We start from the raw sequence: 22,858 nt of genomic DNA, 5'->3' as shown, positions 1-22,858 counted from the left end.
TCCACAGAACTCTTCAGGCCCTATACTCCACTTGCCAGACTCCATTATTGTAAAGATAATACACTGAACTCTTCAGGCCCTATACTCCACTTGCCAGACTCCATATTGTAAAGATTCCACTAAACTCTTCAGGCCCTGTACTCCACTTACTAGACTCTTAACATTGTAAAGTTACCATTAAACTCTTCAGGCCCCATTTTCCACTGCAAACTACTGTATAGTTGATCACCAAGAATACAAACTGCTGTAGATGGTACTTTGCAGGAGCAATATGTATGAAACATTTAATTTTGGCTGTTTTTTGTGCATATTTACTCATGAGGACAAATTTCAAATTGCAAAAAAGGAAACCTTGATCTTCTGTTGTATAAAATGTTTATAATTTTGAGGTTCATTGTTCACCTGACAACATAAACAGAATGATTGGCATTGAATCAGATCTGTTGGTGCAGTGCAACAGTAAATCTTACCTATGCTATTCTCCATTTTAGCTTTATATACAGATAACTAAGATATATATATAATATGAATATTTTTTATGGATATTTTTTATGGATATTTTTTTAAACAATGTCAGGTAAGCTATCTTAAAAAATAACTTCTGCAAACAAAACATTGTCTCTTAAAACAGGTGGTCTCTCATAAAACTATATAACATTGTCAATGTATGCATGGTAAATGTGGTCTTTCATGAAATGACAGCAGGTGGTCATAAAACAGTGATATTTTGTAACAAGTGGTATTCCATAACAGTAGTCGTTCGTGACAGTATGGCTTTCAAACCTGTTTTTTTTAATGATCGGTGATCTTCCAAGACAGGTTTGCTCCATCAGCATTCTTTTTCTTGTGAGGTTATTCACAGGAAATTAGTTTCTATATTGAGATGCCTTCAGTAATAACTGGCCACTCTGGTGGTGTAAGTGGTTAGAGCATCCAACCTCGGACACAGAAAGCCAGGGTTCGAACCCAGCCAAGTCATACCAAAGACTTATAAAAATGGTACTAACAGCTGTATTGCTAGGCACTCAGCATTAAGAAGTTAGTGTTAGGACTGGTCAACCTGGTGTCAGGATAATGTGAAATGTCTGCAGCATGATGCCCTAGTGCTCAGCATCACTATAAGCTGCCATATTGCAGACATTGTAGCATAATGACTAAAACTGTTAAAGTTATGTTAAAAAATCCAAATGACACACACACACACAGAGTCAGTAATAACTAAGAAAACTTGATAGCGCTCCAGTTGCACCAGTGACAGTTTGGAAGGTTAGTCTGACCTTGCCTTCATCAAATTTTTACATTTTGTGTCTGTAGAATTATGTTGAGATAAAATTCAGTTGATGACAGCTTGTAATGAAATATGTGACTTAGATGTTGACACCACATTTGTTCCTATTTTGCACTGAATAAAATGTGCAAAAACAAATCAAATACCAAAAGCCCCCTATGCAATTAAAAATTCAATATATAAAAATGCTAACACCCCTGTAGATTATCTCCTCTTAGTTCCTAGAAATGCTGCCATTATATAGCCATGGCGACTCAGTGGTTAGTATAGCTTAATTTCAATGACTTGTGGCCAGAAGGATGCAAGTTCAAAAAGAAAACAACCATTAGATCAATCTAATTAGACTGCCATGGGGTGTCCCATGGTATGTAGAGAACTTTACTCCAAAATTTCTCCAGCACAAAATAACCTATGTGCATTGTTGCGCCATTACTCACTATTCCAAACTCATGCTGCCATATGAATCTTGGTTGGTTTAGAACAAATGAGTTCTTTGTGTTGGAATAGAGATCAACTAAAAGTCAAAAAGGTTTGATTTATTATGCTGAAATTTGATTAATGAAATATCCTTGTAGGTGTAAACAGGTAATGAATGGAAAAAATTGAGTCAGAGCTGTCTTGAATAAATAATTACTAACTGATGAAGTTTGTGTATATGCACTTTGGGAAATTGTTGACTAGCATGCTCAAAATTGATTGCAAGAGATTTGCCATATTCGCCATATTTGCATGGGTGAGTGTATTTTCAAGCAACATATGTGATGCCATTCACCTTCTTTGATAATCTCAATAATTCCATAAATTTTGGAGTTAAATCTGTTTGAATACTTGTATATAAGAGTTCCTCCTTTCTATTTTTTCAATTTGTTTTAGAAATATTAAAATCACTCAAATATTAGATGCAGATGACACAGTTTTACAGAAATGGACTACTTTAAGAAACCAGAAGATGACTTTGACAGTGAGCTGCAGTCTGTCTGCTTGTTTATATTGGGTGCATTTTTTATAACATTGATACATTTTGCTTTTAAATCAGGAGGGGGGAATACAAACAAATCAGAGGGTGTGCAAATACTATAGAGGCTGTGCACATACTATAGAGGGGATTGAGCAAAGGTGTAAACCTTCCTCAGTACCATGAGATCAGCCAGTGGATGTTAGTTTCTTCATACCCTGCTTGATATAGGTACCATATAATCTGAGTCCAACTGCAAACTGCACAGATCCAGATCTTCTGCCATCTCATAATGCACTGGTGGATCTGGGTATACACAGTGTTTTAGGAGTAATCAGTAAAACAAACAACATAGAGCCTGATCTCCTGATCTTCTAGCACATTATGTGATGGCTGATCAGGTTCTATGTTGGGCAGTTGGACTCGACTGTGGTAGATGGCTCAGAAAGCTCCATTTGCTTGACCAATACAGTTCATATATAAACTATGGTATATGCTTCCCATGTAGCATCCTTGCTTCTTTGTGCTACAAGAGCAACTCAACAACAAATTGAATTCTGCAAGAATTGTATGGAAATGCTTGTTTCTTCACTTTATTTTCCAATAATAAATTCTCACAAATATAGTGGAAAATATATAATCTTAAAGCTTGAACAAGTAACTTTGACACAGATAATGTGAAGAGATAATTTTGTGGTCAAAGTCAACCAAAAAATAGTTTCACTGCTAAATAGAATGACACTTACCTAATATTAATTATGGTCTGTGCAGTTATTATAAGTATATATTTAATTTGAACATCAACTGGGAAGTATTTAGGATCAGTGTAAAAACTTATTAGTAAACATCATTTTTATCTATCGATCCCAATGATCAGTTTCCGGGGTACGCATTCATAGGGACATTGTTTTAAATGTGTACGAACCTCAGCTGCTTTGTTTTTCATGCAGAAGTGTATTTTTTTTGGTCAATGTGCAAATAAAAGAACTGCTCATTTTGTATTTAACCAAAATGTAAAGTAAATAAAATGAACAAATGCTTGGTAAAACTGTCATCTAGTAAATCGGTTGTCATGGTCTAGTAAATTGATTGTCATGGTCTAGTAAATTGATTGTCATGGTCTAGTAAATCGATTGTCATGGTCTAGTCATCATAAATATCATATGACTCTCTTTCCATGGCCTCTGCTAGGCAGGACTGGCCTAGTGGTTAGAGTGTCTGCCTCTGATGCAAGAGGTCGTGGGTTTGATCCCCAACCGAGTCATACCAAAGACTTACAGAAATGGTACTAACAGCTGCCTTGCTTGGCACTCAGCATTAAGAGGTTAGTGTTAGGACTGGTCGGCCTGGTGTCAGGATAATGTGACTGGGTGGGAAATCATTCTATATGTCTGTGACATGATACCCAAATGCTAGACATCAGTTTAAACTGCCACACTGCAGATATCCTAGCGATATGACTGAAAAATTGTTAAAGCTACATTAAAAATCCAAATCACACACACACACACACTGCTAGACAGGTGCTTATGTTGAGACTGAGTTTGAGCTCTGTAAGTAACACTTTGATATATAGTTTGTGAAATCTATTAAGGTTGCAACTCACAACACATGTCAGATGTGATCAAATTACTGCTGTTACTTGTCATTGTTGTCACGTGGGATTAAACGAGCTAAGTGATTTAGGTCAAACACTTACTGGAATACACAGAACTCTACTTGACACTGAATAAGTTTATGTATTAAAATTGCAGCTCAATCAAAATGAAACTTGAAAACAAAGTGGATGCTGTGTTTATAAGCCAAGAGTTTATAGGACCATGTGCACCAGCAGAAAACTAGCATAATTAAGCATGGTTTAAGGGGAATAACCAAATGGGTCGTTTTATTGCACAGGTTATTATCAATGGTAGCTTGCATATGGTATAGAGGTACCCAATGGGTCATTTTATTACCCACGTTTTTATGAATGGTAGCTTGCATATGGTATACAGGTACCCAATGGGTCATTTTATTACCCAGGTTATTATCAAATTGGTAACTTGTATATGCCGTAAGTGGGTCCCCAAGAGGTAATTTTATTACCCAGGTTATTATTAGTGGTAACTTGCATGTGGTAAAGGGGTGCCCAATGGGTCATTTCATTACCCAGGTTATTATCAATGGGCGAGTAACAGAGTATCATGATACCATAGTCATCGCATATGTCTGTGCCGTGATGCTCAGCCTGATCACATACATCCTGTTGGTAGGGGCTGGAAAATCACATAAGGTCAGATACAACTATTTTAAATTTAGAAAAATTGTGGAACCAGCCAATGTGTTTTGAAATTATTAATTTTCTATTTAAGAAAATGAGTACTGCTGAATCACTGAAAAAAATTAATGAGAATTTTTAAAGTATTTGTTTCCATGAAGCATATGTATGGCTAAAATTAAAGACTTGATTCTAAAATCATTTTCATCCCAACTGCCATGCAGGTGTTCAGATTCTTACCTAGATATATGGCCCATCATAATCATATATATACCTGCTGAACAAGACCAGCGACCATGATGTCTTGGCAAAATATGCATCTCGACACTGTTATGAATGACCGCATCGCAAAATAACAGATCAACACCATTGACCTTGACTTAATCCTAAATTGTAAACACAAGAGCTCAGGATACATGTAAAATTCAAACAAAGTGAACACTACAGTTGAACAACCATATAGTGAGATAAACACCACTAACCATCATTTAATCCTTTGTAACAATGACTGCATAATAATAGTAAAGATTGTTCTAATGAAGTATTTTTTTTAAAAATTGGCTAGCTACCAGTTTTGTGAAATTTACAAGTCCAGCATAATGGTGTCATTTGTAAACTGCAGTAAACCAGACAAAAGTACATGCCACTAACCACCATTGTAGTGCCAAAGTTATGTGAATAGCCAGTAAGATTAACCATTTTTTCATCAAAGGGAGTAATGATGGACATACGCAGTCAATATAAAGGTTTGTATTTTTTCATTATCTTTGTGAAAACCCACACAGTGCCAGGAGTCCTAATGTCCCAGTGAGAAATCTTTTGAAAGGGCTTCAGTGTAGGGTTCAGTACATTATACGTTTGTCTTTCCAGTTAATCTGTAATGCCTGGGGTGTGTGATTCAAGCTCTTTGTCTTTAATACTAGTAAGTGAAAATTATTTCCAGATTCCTTTTTTTGTTAAATGTCTTTTGTTACAGTCACTGTTTCACCAAGCCACCATCTGTTTACCCGAGTGCGGAAAGTTGCAACCTTTGTTTATCAAGTTATAATGCTGTTGATGTAAACTTAATCTGTATATATATTTATTCCACATTTCCCCCAAACCTGATCAAAACTGAAAAACATCTTGTCATTATTACATCAACACTAATAACAATGGCAGAACTTCTGATGGAAAAAAGAAAAATTATAACACTGGAAGAAAGAATTAATGTAATTGAAAGAAATGGAAAAGGAGAGACCGCTTGGAAAATAGCAACCAGGTAAATCAGGTAGTTCTCCAACTGCAGACAGTGATAGTGACAATGAGTCATCTGATGGTGAAATTCTGCCTCAGGTTATTTTACATTCTAGTCATATAGAACATTTACAGGAGATTAAAGAATATGCTTTACAACATGGCAATCCCAGACTTTTGCTTCTTTTCTCAGAAATGGAGATCATACATGTTCAGACCAAACAGCTGAGTAAAAAATGTCAACAAAGAAGTATAATGGATTTCTTAAAGAAAAGTGATTAAGTCCTTAGAATAAGATAAGTGCATCATAGCTAACTGTGCAGTTATTGTTACATTTGAAACAACTCTAAAATGTATGGCCATGTGAAGTTACCTTATGGATATGATAAATATTACCTTTAATAATTCACAAATCATATACATGTACATGTACTAATATATGTACATATTCATGTGATTTTCAAATATAAATTTGATCTACATTGTTTGAAAATGTATATCTTTATTATATAAAGTTTTTTGAGAGGAATGCATGCAGTATTTAACAAGATTTATGAAAAAAGGATATGATACATGTACAGTGGATATGGGTATTTTTTCTTCTTCAACAATGCTAACTATTGACCCTAGATATTGACCCTAGAAACCAGACCATTTTCACACACTCCTTATAAGAGATCACCTGTCTTGAGAGACCACTTTTGGTTGGCAGAAGGGGCTGTCTCTCATAACAGGTTTTACTGTATATTAAACTCCAGTTTCCTACTTTGAGTCACAATGTGTCATAGGAAATGTACTTGTAAGCTCCTACAAAGATATTAGGTACACAACTTCCTGTACTGATGTTTCTTTCATGTGTTGAAAATTCAACTTAGTGTATTGAAAATTCAACATGATGTATTGAAAACCAAACTTATTTTTATTAAAATTCAGCTTTGTTGAATTTTCAACATAACATGATATATTTTCAAGAAGGAAATAAAAACCTAATTTAAATGATCAGTGTTTTTCTGATTTCAGGCTTCTGCAACCTACATTAAAGCATGCAAAGGATGTTATTGAAAACACAGACAGAGACTTTTTGAGCCATTTATTAGGCAAACAGTTAGAAACCTTGTTTGCAAATGTCAAGGTCAGTCATGCCTTAAAATAGCAAAAAAGTTAACATAAATGTACTGGTATTGAATTTTAATAATCAGTTAAATGTTTTTTATTCAAAACTAATATGATTGAAGTATGTATTAGTAAATGCAGCTAGAAAATTTGTATCAGGAAATATTAAAGATTTAAAGATTGATAGAAAGATGGATACTGATAGTGTGTGATTCAATATTGGTACATAAGCACCATTTTGGCTATATAGTGCCGATAAGGTAACCCCACAAAGCATACAAAACAAAGAAAAAGGATGAAATCAGAATAAGAGGAAATATTAAAGATGAAAGTTACAAGATATAACTCTACAGAATTTACTGTAAATATTTGTATTGCATAATTATGTATTTAAGATATACTCAGTTCATTTTTAGAAAAATAGTATTTATTCAAGAATATATGACAGCACTATCATCATATCTATTTTAAGATTATTATTAAAAAGAAATGAAAAGATTAGACATTTTTGCCCTTTTTCAGTCACTAAGAAAATAATTAATATCTATTAGAGGCTTCTCACAAAATAAAATGCCTGCAGAGTTCAGGGATCATGAAAAGATGAAAACATTGGGCTCAGGTGTTTGAATCTTAATTGTTATGTCATTAATCATGCTGCCTAGGCTAAATGTAGACAGACATGAAGTGATGAACAATAACATTGTACCATTATGGCCCCATAGAAGATCATGAATGTTCTACTTACTTTCATTTGGAAAAACAATGCAGTAAAGTGCAATCAAGAAACAAAATGTTTATTGAGCTGACATTTGAATAGAATGACAAATCAAACAAAAGTGATTGGCTGTTTTTAGAAATGCAACTTATAATTTCCATAAAATGAAACCTAACTTTTCCTAATTTCTTAAAGACTGTGTCCATGTTAGTGCCTGACATACCGTATATACTCTTGTATAAGCTGAATAATTTAGAATAAATAAAGTCCTGGAAGAACAGGGGTGGGTGGGTGGCTTATCCGCAGGCCAGTGTCTAAATTTGACAGTTTTTAGGTCTTTCTGTTGACTACTGTAATGACTCTAAATCTTGGGACATGAAACAATAATATTTTCCATGTACTAAGACATAGGCATGTAAAAAAAATAACTTTCAGTGACTTGACAATTATTAAGCTGTTATAAAGTACTATGGTTGATTTTGTTAATATTATGCAGGTGCATATTTTCTGATTTCTCCAACATGAAATTAAATAATTTGGTAAATACAGACTTAATAATTTGCAGGCCAGTTGAGTTTACCCTTGAGACCAGGCTGAACTATAATGTATAGTACTTACAGAGTGCAAAGCATGCATAGTGTCACTTAAATCATTATTTATTCCAAAACATATTAGATGCAGATTTTGCTTTATTAATTGTTTCAACCAAATTGCATTCTTCCAGTAACATTTCAGCTAGTCCTTAAAAGTTGTTTCATTTACATTGAATAACATGCTCACAAGTTACTCATTTTCAGTGATATAAGCAATCCTACAAATGGAGGTAATATTTTTTAAAAAGGTAAGCACATTTAATTGTACAAGACACTTAACCAGCATAATTTACATATTCACGAAGAGTTGTAATAATAAAGGCTAAAATTCTCACATAGATCAACTAAGATCAACATCAGTCAATTTTAGTTTTGTGTTTTGGCTGAACAAACACCATAACTTTCCACACAATGGAAAGCTTGATGTTTTGGCATTTTCTATGTTAACACATTAGCCCCTGGAGCTTTTTGTCGGTTTCGCCTGAAAATCGAGTAGGAAACACATTTTGAAATCTATTTCTGAAACTAAGATCTGAAAACACCAAATCCCCAGTGATCTTTCAATAACATACTGCCTAGTTGTGTTAGAAACATCATTTTTCATTGGCTATTTGACTTTCGCTTGAGCAGAAGGGTACAAGATGTTTGGGTTTTGTTTTTTTTTTGTTTTTTTGCTAGATCGAGCCATTATTTTTGTATGGAGACCACTCTTTATTCCAAATGCCCATCTTATCCTACTTTTTGCAAAGGCGCATCTGTCTGTTTGCAGTTCATACCAGTTTGCCTTGGATCTGAGACCAAAAAGTCTAAAATCCGGACACAAAATCGGATTCCGACCACGGGCAAATTTTGGGTAGAAAAAAGTCGGGTCCAAAAAATGAGGTTTTTTTATCTGTATTTTGTAGTGCAACTAAATATTCCAGATTATTCAGTATCATTGTAGAGCTACATCTGTCTACCTTTCTATAATACCACCAACTTTAGTGTATCTTGCATGACCATGACGTTACAGAGCTTGGCAGTAGGTTACTACCTCCTGCCCCGTTGAGTCGTCGCTAGGGGTTAATGTGTTAATAGTCAGTGAATTTGTCTTTTATTTTGTGACAGCAGTACAGGCCAGTTAATCATTAAAACCTGGAAGCAGGCTTGTGTTAAGAAGGAATTTTGACTAGCAACTATACCAGTACATTGATGTGTAATTGCCTTTTATTCAATAATATTAGCACAATTACCATAGTTTTGTAAAACGGAGTGTAAGGCATACCGTGCTATGAATTTTTTAAAAGCCAAGTAGGGAGACTGAATTTTAAAAAAAGAGATTCAGATCTAAAATCAGGAGTTTCTTTGTGGCATTTTTAAAGCCTTGTTTTTACTAAATATTGATCAGTTTTCCTGGTCCAATATGAGTGTAGTTTGCAAAAAGACTCACTGTTTCTCTCTGTGATGCACCCTATTTTACCCCAGAACATGACCTATTTTGCTATTCTGGTCAGCTGTGGTCAAACTCCACAATAGCTAAAGATTAGTCTTAAACAAGTAAGAAGGCTAGCGTGATAATTTAAAAGTTAATCCTTATCAATCCAACTATTTTGTGAAAAAAACGACTTGCCCTCCATCATAATTTATAGAAACCATGTTCTACACTATTGTGTGCTATGCAAGCACCAGCAATTGATTGGCAAATAAAGGATTCCCAATTGTGTTGAACAAAAGGTACCTAAATAGGCATCCTTATGGTACCGTATGTGTGGAAACTATTTTCCCCTCGTATATCCGACCTTATTCCCATATTGTCAGTGGGGCCCCGAGTGGCTGAGTGGTCTAAAGCGCTCTCCATCACAGATCACTGCCATCTCACCTCTGTCTGCGTGGGTTCAAGTCTAAGATATGGCCAGTGTGGGTATGTGAAAAAGCTTGCCAGTAGCTTCTCATGGGTCGGTGGTTCTTCCTGGGGGTTTTCTGGGTTCTTCCTCCACCATTAATACTGACTGCCATGCATAGCCCATTGTGTGCTGAAAAATGGCGTTAAACCCCACAACAACAATCCCTTATTGTTAACTCATAAAGCATTTAGTATTGTTTACTATAAACATGTATTATGAATTAGTTTTTGAGGACACATTTGCTGCATGGTATGTATTTTCATTCCCTCTTTTAATTTAATAATGGTAATTAATATTGGTATATATGGTATACAAATGCCAGATGTTAACTTGTGTACGTATCTTTCTTGGAATGGTGCTGTAGAATATGGAGTTATAGCATTCATAGTAATCATTCTTGAAATTAAAATTAATTGTAGACGATTTTATTTTTGTGGTTTATTTTTTATTTTTTATTTTTGTAGATGTAAAAAAATCATTAATTTACATGAATAATGTTTAAACTTATCATTCTGTTTAGTGAAGAAAAGCGAATTCTTTCTAGTAAAGTAGTTATTTTGTCATGACAGTAATTCACAGGTGATAAAACAGAACATGTAGGACTTTCTTCTTTAGAAGAAATGAAAACCAAAGACATAATGTAATAATTGGGAGTTCTCCACAAAAATTGGAAGATATTATGAAATCGGGTGGTAGGCATGGAGCAACCCCAAAAATAGTTTTTTTTTCTTCTCCCAGCATGAAAGTTGACAGATATGGTGTAAGGCTGGTTACATCAAAGCAAACTAAAACTCGGCTTTTACGGTATTAGCAGAGTCTAAGATTCAGCCAATGTGGGTATGTGAGAAAGCTTGCCAGTAGCTTCTCGAGGGTCGGTGGTTCTTTCCGGGGTTTTCCCAGGTTCTTCCTCCACCATTAATACTGGCTGCCATGTATAGCCTATCGTGTGCTGAAAAATGGCATTAAACCCCACAACAACAACAACAACGGTATTAGCATAATTTTTGTAGCATTATTTCTGAAACTTCATTAATTTATTGTATTTTGGAGATATTATTAAAGTTTAGCACAATGGTGCCCATGATTCGACTCCAAGGGATGTACTTAATTCAGCATGTAATCAAACCTACATTGGACATGCGGTGGTGCCATTATGTAAATAGGTTCAGTAGCCTAATTGTGATCCTGTATCAGGATAACGTGACTGGGTGGGACTTGATGCTGTATGTGTGACATGATGCCACACTGCAGACATCATAGTTGTACAACTAAAAAATTGCTACAGCTACATTAAAAATGCAACACACACAGTATCCATGACTCAAGACTATTGATCAGAATGTAATGTGATGGAAATGAATCAGTTTAGAAATTCCCCTCCAGATGAGATAGGTTCATATGAATGTTTGAATTGAAGAGAGGAGAAGAAAAAAAGCAACTTTGAAATTTCCATATGGCATTCTGGAGTGTCTCTTTCCTTTGCATTTTATCAATAAATAAAGAAAGAAGGAATACAGCCCATTAGTCCATTGATTTTAATAAGATGCATGAGTAACCACACACCTCCTTATTCCATGAAACCTTTGAAGACTGAAAAATGAATATCGTTAATCAAAGTTAATTATTCTAAATACCTTGATCAGTTGCTAATAAAATTATTTTATAATGCCTTTCAGGCAGTACATAGAGCTCTGGATCATATGAGGATAATAATTGGAGACAAGATGATTCTAAAGGAACAGTGCGAGAGATTATATTTGGGGCATGGTGTTTACTCAGACCTGGAGTCTCCAATCAGTTGTGACCTGTACATTGATAGAGAGATGTTGGAGGCAGCAAGAAAAAAAGAGAAAGAGGAAGAAAAATTGGTAGAGGAAAAAAAGACAACGGTTGAAGAGGAAGAAGAGGAAAAAGTGGTAAAGGAGAAGCTGATGGGGGAAAGGGAAGAAGAGGAGAAGAAAGAAAAGGAGAAAACACTACAGGAGAAACATACAGATGAGAAAGAACAAGAAACAAAGAAAGAGGAGGAGAAAAAAGAAGATGAAGAGCTTGTATCAAGTGGTGAAGGAAGTTCAACAGGCAGTATCTTTGGTGAGGTTTTTGTTAGAACATGATTGTTACAGTACTAAAAAGTAACATGAAACCATTCATGTCTGCAACCATGCAACTTGGTTAAATTACTATTGCTAGCATTGATATTTTGTCATATGAGAATTTTTGAGAATCAGAAATGCAAAACAACAATATTAATCAATCCCCACTGGACTATTTGGCGGGGAAAAGTAGATAACAAAGGAAGCTATCATTGATTGGTTGAAGTTATTATGTGACATCAGACAAGATGTGAGCAGTCCTCATGACAGAACAAAGTGGCTGGATACACCACTGATATAAGGAGCCATTAAGTATGGATCCTAAAGTCTTTGCAATAGCCAGGGTTTAGTTTAGGGGGCACTTACCAGTTAATATGTACTTTTGAGAGAGTGACATATGTAAGGTGAAGTAGTTCGCATTTAAAACATGCACAATGGAGAGAATGTTGGCATACCTCTATGCTACATTAATGTAATGTGGATGATATTTCTTTGTATATTGTACTTTGGGAAATTTTACATGATTTAAGCACACTGCTAACTAAAATGACTGATCCCTTGTGTTAAAAAATCAGCCTGAATTAACCTAAAGTACACTATACATAGCAGCTATTAAAGTAAGGAAAATGAATTTTGCCAGACTAGACAATACCAGCTTCTGAAAGCGCAACAAATGAATTACCAAATATATAAAATGTAAAAAAAAGTTATCGGCTCTTTTTTATACAATTTACCTCTGAAGTTCAGGAAGTGAAAATGACCAAGTAGAGCTAGCTCTTTTTTGAAAGGTGCACATCTGAAGTAAGGCCAAGCTGTATATTCTATAACCCATCATACACCCATCAATCATACATCAAAATAAAGGGAATTTAAGGTTCTTTGAATTATACCTAAGATATACAAGGTCTTTTTTAAATAGCCAGTATAACCAGTGAGGAAAGCCAGGGAAATTCTTTTCCTTTAAAATCCTAACCCTATGCAAAATACGAAACTGTAGAGCACCACCTTATTTAACTAAGAATAACCAAGTTTCACCTACCTCCAACCTGCTGTCTGTCTGTCTTTGATGATTTATGATCATAATAGACCACTAACCATTCTCAAGCCAGTGCATTATGTGGGAACATTATGCCTCAAATGTTAAGCTTGTTTATAATGCTGAATTATATTAATTCAGTTAGAATCTGACATCTAGATAGTTTTCATCATATATCCTGGATAAATTCAGTTGCTATAATTTCAATACCTGATTCATCCAAAACTTACTCTTAGAATGAAGTACAAGTTTAAGAAAAAAAAGCTTGCTGTAGATTTATAGAAAATGCATCATTTGGTGACACTGAGCTACTGCATCCGGTCTTTCCAACTGTTTAGGATTAACCCTTTCATTAATGTTTCCTTGAAATATCTTTTAGTGTCTGCAGAATGTCAGAATTTATGTCCAGTATCTGATGGGGATCGAAGTTAAGACAATTCTCATCATTTTCAGTCAGTCATTATGGGATTTTTTATTCAACAGGAATTATGTATGTAAATGGAAATCAGTGGACATAATTATGTGAATGGAAATCAGTGGACATAATTATGTAAATGGAAATCAGTGGTCATAATTATGTAAATGGAAATCAGTGGACATAATTATGTAAATGGAAATCAGTGGACATAATTATGTAAATGGAAATCAGTGGACATGATTATGTAAATGGAAGTCAGTGGACATAATTATGTAAATGGAAATCAGTGAACATGATTATGTAAATGAAAATTAATTGATATAATTATGTAAATAGAAACCAGTGGACATAATTATGGAAATGAAAATCAGTGGACATAATTATATATGTAAATTGTAAATGTTTAGGCTCTGATAAACAGTAACAAAAAAAAGTGAAGACAACAAGCTTTGTAAAATTTAACAAATAATTTATTTCATTAGAAAAACAAGGTAAAAATGAGGAAAAGAGCTTACAGTTTTAAGAATCAAATCTAAAAATAATCCAAGAATAATCCAAGAATTAAAAATTAGAAGTCATAGTAATAAAATGTTCTAATGAATTTGAGTTTGAGTCCCAATGAACATCCAAAATGGAAGGCGATGACATATGCTGTAGTCAGTATAGTACTGAAACATCAACATTTATTTGTCGAACCACACAAAATAATATCCCAGTGTTTGAATTCTGAGTAAAATGGCAATAAATGTCTTTGTCCAAGAATTCTGTATGAGCACTTAACCCTTTACCTCATAGAGCATAGTGACAAAGTGCAGCTCGCTATACATAGAACACAGGTTACCTAGTCGACCGCATACGCATAGCTTGCCTGTGAACTATTAAGCAATGTAGTGTATGTTACGTTTAACAGCAATTTTAACCATTTTACATTTTTGGTACACATCTATTACATGTGGAACAATTTAAGAGTAAAGTCCGATTGTTATAGCTGTGTAATTATTTATCACGGAAGAATTTGTTATGTGCTTTAAAATCTGAAGAGAATTCGTTCACCGTCATGTCAGTGAGGCCGTGTGACCAACCGTAGAGCTGCCATTTCTCATACTCGAAATTTACAAGTTTTTCATCTGTGTCTACATCACTAAGTCATCAAAATTTGATAATTTATAAAAACTAATTGCAGCCTATATCAATATCAGAGCCTTTACCTAGGTTATTGAATCTTTCATAGTTGTGATTCTAATCATGAAAACTTCGTAAGTACTGAATGAAATCCGCGACCGCCATTTTGGAGAGTGGAGATTACAACCCAGTTACTTTAAATAGCAGATATCGACCAGTACATAAACAGTGACCACGTGATCTGACGTAATTGTCATTCACAGAAATGAATGTAGTATCTAATAAGGGGTTTTCCCCGAAGGTGGCGCTACGAAAACCGGCTTAAAATGGCTGATGTTTACAGCAGACGTCAAAAGGCGCTTCTATGGGACTTTTGTAGAAGCGTCAAAAGTCGCTTCGATGCAACTTTTGTAGAGGTGTCCAAAGACGGTTGTATGAGGTAATGGGTTAAATAGTGCCAGGAAAAGAATTAATAATTCCATAAAATAAAATTTCAACTCAAACTGGTCACAACAAAACAAACACCTTGACATAGAAGTGTTTAAAAGCCCAACTGACTAAATTCTCTACAGAAAAAGGTTATACACTAATTTAAGACACAAAAGAGATTCCAGTATGAGGGTCACATGATCACTTTCTAGAACAAGACAGAAGCTATACATGCTTAACATCACATACCCCCAGTACAGCCTCAATTTCACTCTATAAATCCCACACTAAGAATGAATTTAGAAAAAGTAAAACAAAGAAGTTGTTTACAGATTCTGAATGAAGGTCAGGAACAATGTCAGCATTTGATACAAAGTTCTAAAATTAGGTTTTCGAAAAACTAAACTGAATTTCTGGAAAATATCAAATCCAGCAAATATTGTTACATTACAATAGCATGTTATGGAAATAAAATAAAATTAAAACTAACAAACAAACAAATTAAATAAAAAATAAATTAGCTCATTCAGCCCTGGAGTTTTTTTGTTGTTTTATGATGAAATATGAGTAGGAAAGACATTTTGGGGGCTATTTCTGAATACATCATAATACATCGACTTTCAACAGATTTTCCATGAGACTAATGCCTAGTTGTATTAAAAACGTCATTTTCCATTGGTTATTTTGCTTGTGCATGAGCAGAAGGATAAAAGTTTGTTTTTTTTTGCTTAATGAACTGATTATTTTCATATGGAGACCACTCTTTATTCCAAATGCCCACCTTATCCTACTTTTTGCAAAGGTTCACCTGTCTGTGTGCAGTTCAGACTGGTCTGCCTTAGATCTGAGGCCAAAAGGTCTAAAATCCGACAAAAAATTACAGTCTGACCACGAGCAAATTTCAGTCCAAAATATTAGATCTATCCCTCTGTATTTTATAGTGCAACTAGAACTTCCAGATTATTTGGTGTCATTGTAGAGCTATATCTGTCTGCTTTTTTGTAATACCACCCACTTTGGTGTATCATAAATCACCTTGATGCTGTAGAGCTCGGATAGGGTACAGCCTCATCATGCTTACAGGTAGGATTGGGGCTGAATGAGTTTACCAGGTATATGGAAATTTCTTAGAAATTGTCAAAGAATGGCTTTCTTTGTAATTTATTGCAATACTGATGTGCAAATGATGAAATAAATAAGTAATATTCAGATTCGGTGATGTCATCAAAATTCACTCATTAACTCATTTGGCCCTGGAGGTTTTTGTTGTTTTCGCCTGAAATGCGAGTAGGTAAGACATTTGGGGGGCTATTTCTGAATACATTGTAATGCATCGACTTTCAACAGATTTTCCATGTGACTAATACCTAGTTGTAATAGAAACATTATTTTCCATTGGTTATTTTGCTTGCCCATGAGCAGTAGGGTAAAAGTTTGAATCATTTTCATATGGAGACCACTCTTTATTCCAAATGCCCACCTTATCCTAGTTTTTGCAAGGTTCACCTGTCTGTGCACAGTTCAGACCTGTCTGCCTTAGATCTGAGGCCAAAAGGTCTAAAATCCGGACACAAAATCACATTCTAACCACAAGCGAATTTTGGGTGAGAAAAAAAACAGGTCCAAAAAATGACGTTTTTCCCTCTGTATTTTTGTAGTGCAACTAGAACTTCTAGATTATTTGGTATCATTGTAGAGCTATATCTGTCTGCTTTTTTGTAATACCACCCACTTTGGTGTATCATAAATCACCTTGATGCTACAGAGCTCAGAAATAGGGTACAGCCTTATCACACCTACAGGTGGAATTGGGGCCAAATGAGTTAAAGCAAATATACATAATAAAATAGAAATCAATGAACACAATTATGTGAATGGAACTTAATACACATAATTATGTATGTAAATGAAAATCAGTGGTCATAATTATGTAAATGGAAATCAATGGACATATTTATGTAAATGGGAATCAATAGACATAATGATGTATGTAAATCAAAATCGTTATACATAATGATGTACCATAAAATGGAAATCAGTATAAATAATGATGGATGTAAATGGAAATCAATAGACAGTGATGCACATAAATGGAAATCAATAGACATAATGATGGATGTAAATGGAAATCAATAGACAATGATATGCATAGATGGAAATCAATAGACATAATGATGGATGTAAATGGAAATCTGTAGACAATTACCCAGTTTTAAGAAGGAAGCATAGATGCAAATTAAGGCATTATGTATCTTAAAACATCGTCAGCTGCTGCTACACTTAAATTTTAGTACTATTTTCATGAAGGAATAAAATGAAAAATTATTTGTGACTTTAATGTTTAAAGTTTGGATAAATATGAACTGCAATCAAGCCAGGTCTTAAACTTTATCAAGTTGACTAACTACTTAGAACTGAAGAGGCCTGGATTTCACATATGAAATTAGAGTTTTACTTAGGCTTCAGCTAAATGTATTACAATGTGACTCTCTATAGCATACTCCATTATAACACAATTTTGGATATAACATGGTCGCAGTGTGGCTCCCAAAATTTTATATCTATGTATTTTTCTCGCACAAAAAAATTATATATTTCTGAAAAGTACCAAAAAAAAACATAAGGAGTTTATCATTTTGGGGAAGCAATCATGCATGAATAATACAAGATGATTGTGGTGTGGCTCCTGAAATTTTATATGTATTTTTCTCATGCGTGAAAAATTAGTTTTTATTCTTAAAAGTACAAAAAATAAAGTCTAAAATATTTATTCTAGGAACGCATTTGGCTTGACAATGTTGCAAACTGTGATTTTATTTTCCTTATTGGCTGCAAATTATACCATCTGGTGATTTGTTTTTTATTGGTGACATTGTTGGCTGTTTAAACTTGTATATACAACCATTGATTTGGAGTGGAGAAATTCAGAGGCCCCATGAAAGGAAGCTGCAAACTTGATATAAAATGCACTGAAATGTATCTATTGTTACATAAACAATTTCTTTGTCCATACTGACAAACCATCTTAACAGTGCATTGTTATATCATAATCTGCTTATGTTGACATCTAGCATGAGTACTGCATTGTGAGATATCCGTGTTTTTTGTTGTTGACATTTATGGTAGCTTAGATCAATCGGACTAGGCATTATCTTGTAATCTATCATCAGATTTTTGTCTGCCAGCTAGTAATTAATATATTTACATAGACTGACATTTGTGTGTGGATGGTATGTAAAATTCATCTTCTTTCCATTCATAATTAAATTCTTCAAAACACCCCAATTTTCTGTACTAATCCTTGTAATCAGACCAGAACACAGCATCTCTTTTGTCCATTTACCCTTTGTAAAATTTCTGACACGTGAATGTAAGGCAGCATCACTCTGCTACCACAAATGTAAAAAAACCCATCTTACTTGTTGGTCTATTCAATAGGCAACGAGGAACTGTAACTACAATTGACAAAAAGATGGCCAATTCCTTTTTTAAAAATGATAAAATAGTTTGCTGAAATTTCAAAGAAAACATTACCTTTGAAGCACTGACAGTTATGAAAACATACTGAACAAATGGGAAAAAAAATCAGTCTCAACCATGCAAGACAATTATTTGATGTTGCCACCACAATAAGAAATGGACATTTGTTTGGTTCTCCAGAACTGGCCTTTAGTGGTGACTTCAATAATGCAAGCACATTTCATCAAGGAAAGCCAACAACAATCTTCAATAAAAACAAAGAACCTTTCTTCAAAGAAATCAGTACCAAACTTAAATAAAAGCAGTGGAATCTGATGGATTTTTTCATTTTCCAATGTGACTTGAACATATTTACTGTGCCATGAAAGTTTCCTTTTTGCAGGGAAAATGTTTGTGCTTACGAATGCTACCAACGGTGGCTTAAAACACAAACTAACTTTTACCGACTTGGGACATACTGAAAAGTAAATGTGCTTCATCATTCGTTATGTGATTATGCTATGTTTATCCACTGAATTGAGACCTATATGACCTGTGAAAAAATTATTGAATATTTTAAATCTTTATACATGTTTTTGATGGAATTACTTATATTTTGAATTCAATGTATATGATGAGATTCGTGGGTGAGTACACAGTGCTGATACTCTATTCATGCTATACATAAAACATATATATATAAACAGTCGAAAAAAAGTAAAATATTATATATGCCTTCTCTGTTTTCACTACAGTTGTATTTCCCATTCAATATGCATCAGTTTAAGATGGTAACTCACAGTACCAATGAAGCACATATTTTACTGCCTGCATGTATAACCTACAGATACACCCCTTCAATTTTTGGGGGGTAAATGCATCATTTTCTTCAGCTAACTGCCCTGGTTGCTTATAACATGGTTCAGTCTATAACACGGTTGGGTTCTATGGCTCCCAGCTACTGTGTTATAGTTGGGTCACACTGTATCTATGCAGAGTTTAGTCCACACACAGAACATTTTACTAATAAAACTAATTACGGCAGACAAACATATTATCAATCATATGGGACTCTATATTTAATTTGTTGTTAAGTTTGGGATGAAATTTCACAGAACTAAAATCTTGATTTAAACTTTAGAACCCAGCAATCTGATTGGATAAAAGTTAGCTCTGTCTTTAGTATGACTTCCTAATTAAACGTTTAATCATGGACTTAAAATTTCAAAGATGTTAGTGAAACAGGGGCATGTTGGTAAAATTTGGGCTGATCGTATTGAATTAATATAGGATTTAATCTTGACTAATTCAGTACCTTAACTCTACACTTAAAATTTAATTAAGACATGATGATGAGAGTGAGATCTAGATTTCACCAAGACAATTTAAGTCTGGACTTAAATTTGAACCTAAAATCTAAAGTGCTTTGATTTCGCTGAACTTAAAATCTGTCTTTATATTGATCAGTCAAATGTTGTATGTCTAGAAAAATGAACAATCAAACATATGTCTTCAAAATTGAAGACTTATGTTGAAGAAATTGGGATCCAGATGAATTAAGTCAAGAAACTACAGTGAAAACTGTATTAACTGACACCTCCATTAACTAGATACCTGGTGATAAATAACAATGTTTATGAACATATTTTCTTAATCTAATATATATCTATATATATTTTACCTGAAAGACACCTGTCCACCTGAAGCAAAATTTTCAGGCCCTCCATTAAACTCATCTAGTCACAAAGCCAAATGTATTTACAGCATGTCCTGTATCCATCATACACTAGCTGTTGTCTGAGCATTGTCCTTGGTCCATCAACATTTACTATTTTATCTGACAATTGTTCATAGTCCATCAGCATTTGCAACTTTCACAAATCACTGGAGAGGGCATTTGTCATTACACCAATCTGCTATCAGATATGCTACTGTTACTAGATATAGAAGAGACTTTAAAGGAATTCTCAAGTACTGCTAAACAGAATTTGACCAAATGTAGCAGAATGCATTCCAACTTAAAGCATTTTATTTTGTATAAATGATGTTGAACTTTATCAACTGTGGGTACTTCTAATAAAAATTACAGAAAAAAATCTCAACAATTTCTTGACAACCACTCAGCAGAATTTGATCAAGTTTTACAGAAAGAAAGAATTGGCATATGGGCCTTTTAATTTTATATAAATGAGGCTTTATCCACTAACAAATAGAGCCAACATTTTTAAAAATAAAAGCTATGTACAGGTACTCCTCTAAAACCATTCAGCATAGCTTGACCAAATTTGACATAAATCTGTTTCATAATGCGCTTTCAAGTTTGTATAATAAATGCTGTTTTGTAGTTAAATATGGCACTTGGTACAAAAAATGACAAAAAGCTTTCTTATTACTTCTCAAAAACCACTCAGTAGAATGTGGCCAAATTTGACAGAAATCATTCTGGCAAATAGGCCTTTAAATGATGCTGATGTGCCATCAAACATTGTTGAAGATAACATAAAGCATCCTACAGACCCAGACTTCTGGTCAAGTTTTCTTGTAGTTGGTTATTAGACAGATATGTGTGCATGTGAGTCATCTCGGTCCCACCAAGGCCTCTTGTCTCTTCAACAACTGGTGTCACTATGCATTTTTTATACTAGAGTAACCCAATGACTCAAATTGTATATTTTGTCAAAATTCTTCTATTTTTTTTTATGAGAATTAAATTGTAAATTTCAGAAGGAAGTGCAGACATTGAAGATGAATTTATGCCAGTCACTATGAAAACATCACTGCCATACACCAATGTCTCTACACCTGGAGTATTCATTTCAAAGAGTGCCAGCACAGAGAATGTAGAGGGTAGTGGGGACCTTGAATTTAATTTTCTTGACCACTTTGATCTCCTTTCTAAGCAACAACAATCAGATGAACCAAATGTATTATCACCAAATGCCATATTCAGTAAGTCAGCACATCTATCTATTTATATGTGTGTGAATGGATGAATGAATGAATATATATATATATATATATATATATATATATGCAATAAACTGACAATGAACATTGTGAAACTAGTATCTAGCTAGCCAGCTGCGCTTTTGACTCTTTAAACAATACAGATATTTTCCATTATCAGCAACAATCTGAAAAAACTAGTTGAAACATAATAAAGTTAAAAGGTTTAATTCCTGTAGAAACAGCCATGTAAAGTGTCACAAACATAACCGTTTTTCTGTTTTATATGTTTGTTTTTTCTATGTTTTGTATTTGCCTTTGAAAAAGACTAATTAAAGAGTATAAAGAGCTCAGGCTAGCTAGATTCTAGTTTTGCACTTTTCATTGTCAGTTTATTGCATTTATCTTAATAAATCCCTGATGCACATGATCCTCTGCTGGATCCAGTGCACATGAAAAGATTGTTATTTACCATATGCTATTTGTAATTTTTATATGTATACAGTGTATATATGCATAAGACCTAGTAGTATCTAACTTGTTATGATTTCTCTTATTTCTTTTTTAAATATATTACCTGATTATATCATTTTAAGAGTTTGACAAATGCCTTGCAAATCTTGCCATTCTAAGCTAACTTTTAGCTACAAGAAAGCTATTTAAAGTTGGCTACCCACATAGGTGGGAGTCAGACAAGACTGATCTCCCCCTAGATAAAATGATTGGTTCCATGTATGGATGCCAGCACAATTGACTGGTGCCATTGTTTTGGGAAGCTATTGAGATTCTTCCTAATTAAATAGCATGTACACAGATATTGCATGTTTTCCATATAATGTGGCACACCATTTATCTGGTGTCCTGATTTTTATTTGGCTTGTACCTCATTAATTTAGGGACCTTAGCAGAACAAATTACCAAATGGTGTAATTGCAACCTCATTCCACTGGAGACCATAGTGGAACAAATCAGTCTAAACACAGCATCGCTACATTGGTTCTTTATGAAAATCACCAAAATATTCAATGCAGCTTGCAAAATTCAATGCTTGGTGTTTAGAGGATCTGCCTCAGATGCGGGAGGGTGCAGGTTCAAACCCCGGCCTAGTCGTACCAAAGACTTACAAAAATGGTATTAACAGCTGCCTTGCTAGGCACTCAGCATTAAGAGGTTAGTGTTAGCACTGGTTGGCCCCTTTGATCCGATAATACAGCAAGCATCATTATGTTTTTGTATATATTCAACTAATTATGCAAGTAAAGTTCATTCAAATGTGACAGGGTCTTCAGGTACTGTAAAATAGTGTCATCATCTT

General features: G+C 34.2%; 1 protein-coding gene across 1 annotated transcript in view; it reads left to right on the top strand.

Moving 5' to 3' along the window:
- The window catches only part of LOC149772463 (uncharacterized), a 190,323-nt gene that overhangs the window by 94,298 nt on the left and 73,167 nt on the right, over positions 1 to 22,858 (top strand). The window contains exons 9-11 of the mRNA XM_089947775.1: positions 6,757 to 6,868; positions 11,717 to 12,131; positions 21,322 to 21,546. Of these exons, the coding sequence (XP_089803901.1) occupies positions 6,757 to 6,868; positions 11,717 to 12,131; positions 21,322 to 21,546 (752 nt within the window). The remainder of the gene's footprint in view (positions 1 to 6,756; positions 6,869 to 11,716; positions 12,132 to 21,321; positions 21,547 to 22,858) is intronic.

Source organism: Sinohyriopsis cumingii, unplaced genomic scaffold (genome assembly GCF_028554795.1).
Source record: "Sinohyriopsis cumingii isolate HCF-2022 unplaced genomic scaffold, ASM2855479v2 utg001460l, whole genome shotgun sequence".
NCBI lineage: Eukaryota > Metazoa > Mollusca > Bivalvia > Unionida > Unionidae > Sinohyriopsis > Sinohyriopsis cumingii.
This window is presented reverse-complemented; position numbering and strand designations above follow the sequence as displayed.